The sequence below is a fragment of the Rhincodon typus genome, chromosome 46 (genome assembly GCF_021869965.1).
Source record: "Rhincodon typus isolate 14 chromosome 46, sRhiTyp1.1, whole genome shotgun sequence".
Taxonomy (NCBI): Eukaryota; Metazoa; Chordata; class Chondrichthyes; order Orectolobiformes; family Rhincodontidae; genus Rhincodon; species Rhincodon typus.
In genome coordinates this window covers 4,626,820-4,633,002 of record NC_063377.1, presented here as the reverse complement: position 1 = coordinate 4,633,002, position 6,183 = coordinate 4,626,820, and the positions used below count along the sequence as shown (strand labels likewise).

Sequence of the window (6,183 nt, the reverse complement as noted above, 5' to 3'; positions counted from 1 at the left end):
AGTTCAGTTGGGAGTGATGGCAGTGAGGAAAGAATAATCTCGGTAATTGGGGATGCGAGGGGGTTGTTATGGAGGCTAGGGGAGTTCTGGGCAATGAGGGGTGGTGAATCCTGTTGGTATTGGGCATGTAAGGAGGGCTGATGAGCAGTGAGGAAGCAGATCCTTTTAGTTGTGTGAGAGTAATGGGGAGGTGTTGTGGAGATGAAGGGGGAAAATGGAGTGGAGTGGATCCTCTTGGTAAAGGGGTAATTGGGATAACAGGAGTGATTGTGTAATGGAAGGGTTCCTGTCTAGTGAGGGGGTGGATCCTCTCGGTTGTGGGAGGGTTATGGAGCTGAAGGGGACGGTGGGATTGGGGGTTATGTGGGTGTGATGGGAATGGAAACTCTCAGTAATGGGGGCAATGGTGGTGACTGGAGTAATCGAAGAGTTCCTGCGTAGTGAGGGGGCGGATCCTCTCGGTTATGGGGGTGATTGGGGGGTAATGGGGGTGTTTGGGGTAATGGAAGAGGGCGGATCCTCTTGGTAACGCATATGGTATTTGTGGGTTAATGGAAGAATTCCTGTGTAGTGAGGCGGCATACCCTCACAGTAATGGCGGTAATTAGGGTGTAATTGCGTTAACAGAAGGGTTCCTGTGCAGTGATGGGGTGGTGTATCCTCTCGGTAATGGAGTAATTGGCATGTGATGGGGGGAATGGAAGGGTTCCTGTGCAGTGAGCCAGACAGATCCTGTCTGTAATGGGGTAATTGGGTATAATGAGGTAATTAGGGTGTAATGGGGGTAATTGCGGTAATGGAAGGGTTCCTGTGCAGTGAGGGGGGCAGCGGATCCTCTTTGTAATGGGGGCAATTGGGGTGTAACTGCAGTAATGTAAGGGTTCCAGTGCAGTGAGGGGGTGATGTATCTCTCGGTAATGGGATATAATGAGGTAATTAGGGTGTAATGGGGGTAATTGCAGTAACGGAGGGGTTCCTGTGCAGTGAGGGGGTGGGCGGATCCTCTCGGTAATGGAGGTAATTGGGTATAATGGGGTACTGATGGTGTAATGGGGGTAATTGCAGTAATGGAAGGACTCCTGTGCAATGAGGGGATGGGCGGATCCTTTCGGTAATGGAGGTAATTGGGTATAATGGGGTAATGATGGTTTAATGGGGGTAATTGCAGTAACGGAAGGGTTCCTGTGCAGTGAGGGGATGGGCGGATCCTCTCGGTAAAGGAGGTAATTAGGGTGTAACAGCGGTAACGTAAGGGTTCCTGTGCAGTGAGAGGGTGGGCGGATCCTCTCGGTAATTCGGGTGTAACGAGGGTAACGCAAACGTTCCCGGGCAGTGAGGCGGTGGTCAGCGGCGGGAACGGAATGTGGGCGGGCCCTTCAAGCTGGGCCAATCCGGGGACGGCGAGTACCAGAGGCTTCCGGTCTAGGCCGGAAGTTCTTAGTTAGTCGCGTGGATTCGAATGAGAGAGGGGGGAGAGATAGAGGTAAGAACACTGTAATAGAGAGAAAGAGGGAAGGGAGAGAGGTACATAGTACTGTAATAGAGAGAGAATGGAGGGACATGGGGGGAGAATCTATTGAATGGCCCGAGAGACTGACTGGTCTGCTTCTGCTGATTTGCAGGTTTGTATAACTTTCGTAGCACCGTGGTGTCCTGTGCCCTCATACCTATCCTGCCCGATACCATTGCAGTTCAGCTGAAGCTCAGCAGAGCTGAGAGCAGCTGTGGACTCGGCCAGCACTGAAGGTCAGCAAATAAAGAGTGAGGAAGAGAGGTAAAAGTTCAGGGCCACAGCTGAGTCGCATTGTAATGCTGGGGCTGAGCTGCTACTGCTGCTGTGTATACTTTGGCTCCTGCAGACACGAGGTTATCAGAGGGGCGACAAACAGACTGATGCTCGAGTGAAAATCGAAAGAACTGTGGGTGTTGTAAATCAGGAACAATACCAGAAGTTGCTGGGAAAGCTCAGCAGGTCTGGCAGCATCTGCGAAGGGAAAATCAGAGTTAATGTTTTGGGTCTGGTGACCCTCAGGAAGGGTCTGAAGAAGGGTCACTGGATCTGAAAAAATTAACTCTTAATTTTTCTTCCCAGGTGCTGCTAGACCCGCTGAGCTTTTCCAGCAACTTCTGGTTTAGTTCCTGGTGCTCAAGTAATTTTGAGGATGATACAGAGTGATCTGGTGGGTGACAGTAAGGAGTTGTGTTGCAGGGAGACATACCTGCTTGGTCTCATGGACAGATCAGTGGCAAATGGACCTTAACACTAAGTATGAGGTGATGCACTTTGGAAAAGGTAAGATGATGAGAAAAGTACTCAGTGAATGGCAGGACATTAGGAAGCTCAGAGGAGCAGAGAGATCTTGGGGTTCTTGTCCACAGATCTCTGAAGGCAGCAGAACAGGTTAATATGATAGTTATGAAGGCATATGGGACGTTTACCTCTGTCAGTTATGCATAGACTATAAGAGCAGAAAGGTTATGTTGGAGCTGCACGTTTGGGCTTCAGTCTGGTGATTGCAACACATGAAGGATGTGATTGCACTGGATGCGTGGAGTGGAGATTCACTGAGATGCCAGCAGGGCTGGAGCACTTTAGCTGCAAAGAGAGGCTGGATAAGCTCGGATTGTTTTCTTTGGAACAGACAAAGCTGAGGGGGACCTGTTTGAGATGAAAATCATGATGAGGGTATGGGCAGGGTGGGTAGGTACCAGCTGTTCCCCTTAGTTGAAGGGTCAGTAACAAATGTTCACAATTTCAAAGTGAAAGATTTAGAGGGAATCTGAGGAAAATGTTTTCACCAATTGACTGGTTGGAACCTGGAATGCTGCTGCATGGAAAGATGATTGAAACAGGAAAACGCTCCCAAACTTGTAAAAAAAGTACTTAGATGAACACTTGAAATGTTATAACATTCAAGGCTATGGGCAAAGTGCTGGAATGTGGGATTTATGTAGATATAGAGTAGTCTTTATTTCGATGGGCTGAAGGACTTCTTCTAAACTGTATGATTCTATGTTTGATGTATAGCTCAAGGAATGTGATAAATGTTGGAGAGTTCTTTCAATTCAATTTTCAGATGCTGTTTGCTCTGAGCTGTAATTAATTCCTCCTGACACTGGGCTATGTCAGACTCGTGCTGTCAATTGATAGAGCACTGCTTAATACAACTTCTGTTCACTTTAGGAGTTGCATTCGCAGGACCTGGTTTCTCTGGACAGATTCTGCCTCAAACTCTGTCTCTCATCTGATTCTTGGTGAAGCCTTTACCTATTCCTGTTGTTCACTTTAGGGCTGTAAGTACCTGCCTTTCCTTCCCCCATCCCCCCGACCCGACCCGACTCTCCGTGTGCACCTCTGCCCCCTCCCTCCCATCCTGTCCAGTGCCCCTTCCTCCCACCCTGCCCTGTGGCATCCTGTTCCTTCCATTCCCCTCCCTCCCTCGGTCCCGTGCTGCCACATCTCTGTCTCTGTCTCTTTCCCTCTTTCCCCACCCACCCCGCCATCGTGGCCTTTCTGTGGAAGTTGTATTATTCTGTAACCCGCTATATTGGCTCATTCACAATACCCTCGTTGATTCTTGTTGCTCTATTTCTTCAGATGGCTGTGCTTCATTTCTATAAGAGTCCAACTGAGCTGCCACCTGTTGACCTGGAGATCCTTCAATCTGGAAACCCTCACGTGGGGAGGATCGAGCACATCAACTGGGAGCTGTGCTTCAATGTAAACTGGACAGGTCAGAGTCGTATTGTAGTTGTGCTGGGCAAGGATGGGTGTAAAGGCTAGTCTGGGCCAGTGATTGGACCTGGATAACTATTCAGAAGCAGGAGATGGCTGGTCCCTTAAATGCATGAAATGAAGTTGTCGTTTGTCCGTGGCCTATCTCTGTAGATGTTATTTGATCTGCACATCTAGTATGTTTTGGTAAAATAAATCAATAATTTGAAATTAATGATTCTAATCTCCCTGTGAGCATATCTGGGTAGCATAACTTATGAAAGACTTAGAATGGATTGGAAATTCCTTGGGGTTTCCCCGTGCAGGTTAGTATCTTGCTGACTACAATTTCTCAATTTGTAGATTGCGCGGCACGGTGGCTCAGTGGTTAGCACTGCTGCCTCACAGTGTCAGAGGCCCAGGTTCGATTTCCCCCTTGGGCAATGTCTGTGTTAAGTTTGCACATTCTCCTCGTGTGTGTGTGGGTTTCCTCCAGGTGCTCCAGTTTCCTCCCACAGTCTAAAGATGTGCAGGCTAGGTGGTCATGCTAAATTGCCCGTAGTTTTCGGGGATGTGTAGATTAGGTGGGTTCGGGGAATGGGTCTGGGTGGGGTGGTGAGGGTCTGAGAGTCGGTGTGGACTTGTTGGGCTGAAGGGCCTGTTTCCACACTGTAGGGCTTCAATGGATTCAATGAACATATTGGCCTTGGATGGAGTACAACCTAAGATCATGAGAATGATACCTGGACTTCAGGATATAAGTTATGATGAGAGATTATGCAAATTAGGCCTGTTTTCTTTCAAATTTGGATTGTTAAGAGAAAATCTGATTGAAGTCTTCAAAATATTAACAGGAAAACACAGGATAAATCATGATAATTCGTTTTCCACTTGTTTGGGATTCTAGAACTTGGGAGCATAGTCTAAAGATTAGACCCAGACTGTTCAGGAGAGATATTATGAATCACTTGTACACAAAGATGCTAGACGTTAGATGCTTGGAAATCTCTTCTACAAATGACACTTGATGTTAGACTGGTTGTTAATTTTAAATACTAAAGTCATAGTCGTAGAGCCATACAGCACAGAAACAGACCCTTTGGCCCAACCACTCCATGCTGAACATAGTCCCAAACTAAACTAGTCCCACCTTGCTGATCCTGGCCTGTATTCCTCCAAACCTTTCCTATTCATGTACTTATCTAAGTGTCTTTTACATGTTGTAACTGTGCCCACATTCACCACTTCCTCAGGAAGTTCATTCCAAATGGGCCACCCTCTGTCTCAAAAAAATTGCCCCTCATGTCTTTTTTAAATCTTTCTCCTTTCACTTTAAAAATGTGTCCCCTAGTCTTAATCTCCTATCCTAGGGAAAAGACGCTTACCGTTAACCTTATCTCTGCCCCTCGGATTTTATAAATCTCCATAAAGTCACCTCTCAACCTCCTATGCTCCTGTGAAAACGTCCCAGCCTCTTCAATCTTTCTTCCTAACTCAAACCTACCATACCCAGCAATATCCTGGTAAATCTCTTCTGAACCCACTGCTGCTTAATAATATCCTTCCTATAAATGGGTAACCAGATTGGACACAGTTCTCCAGAAGAGGCCTCACCAATGTCCTGTACAACCTCAACATAACTTCCCAACTCCTATACTCAAAGGACTGAGCGATGAAGGCAAGCATGCTAAACGCCTTTTTAACCACCCTGCCTATATGTGACACAAACCTCAAAGCACTATGTACCTGAACCCCTAGGTCTCCTTTGTTCTGCAACATTACCCAGGACCATTATTAATTGTATAAGCTCTGCCCTTGTTTGTTTTACCAAAATGCAATATCTTGCATTTATCTAAATTAAACTCCTGCCACTCCACAGCCCATTGACCCAATTGATCAAGATCTCTTTCTAATCTTAGATGACCTTTTTCACTGTCGACTATACCACCAATTTTGGCATCAAACTTAGTAACTATGCCTTCTATAATCTCATCCAAATCATTTATACAAATGACAGACAAAAGATGACCTAGGACTGATCCCTGCGGAACAATGCTGGTGACTGGCTTGCAGTCCAAAAAGCAACGCTCCACTGCTGTCTGCTGTCATTAAGCCAATTATGTATCCAGCAGGCATGCTCACCCTGCATTCAGTGTAACCAACTTTATTAACCAGTCTACCATGTGAAACCTTGTCAAAGGTTTTACTAAAGTCCAAGTAAACAACATCTGCTCTGCCTTCATCAATCTTTTTGGTAACTTCCTTAAAAAACTTGATTAAGTTTGAGACATGATTTTCGTCACAGAAAGCCATGCTGACTATCCCTAATCAATTTTTGCCTCTAAATAATGACTATAAATCCTATCTTTTAAAATCGCCTCCAGCAATTTTACCCACAACCGAAGTCCGACACTGAGGTCTGTAGTTCCGAGGTTTCTCCTTACAACCCTTCTTAAACAAAGACACAG

The 6,183-nt window shown here is 46.2% G+C and overlaps 1 protein-coding gene across 7 annotated transcripts in view; it reads left to right on the top strand.

The window, feature by feature from the left end:
• The first annotated feature begins 1,406 nt into the window (after positions 1-1,406).
• The window catches only part of pfas (phosphoribosylformylglycinamidine synthase), a 69,531-nt gene continuing 64,754 nt past the window's right edge, over positions 1,407-6,183 (top strand). For 2 of the 7 annotated variants that reach the window (XM_048620487.1, XM_048620486.1), the window contains exons 1-2: positions 1,490-1,622; positions 3,599-3,734. In XM_048620487.1, coding sequence (XP_048476444.1) covers positions 1,581-1,622; positions 3,599-3,734 — 178 coding nt within the window. In that variant the 5' untranslated portion in view covers positions 1,490-1,580. The other 5 variants (XM_048620488.1, XM_048620490.1, XM_048620489.1 and 2 more) reach the window with 5 other exon arrangements.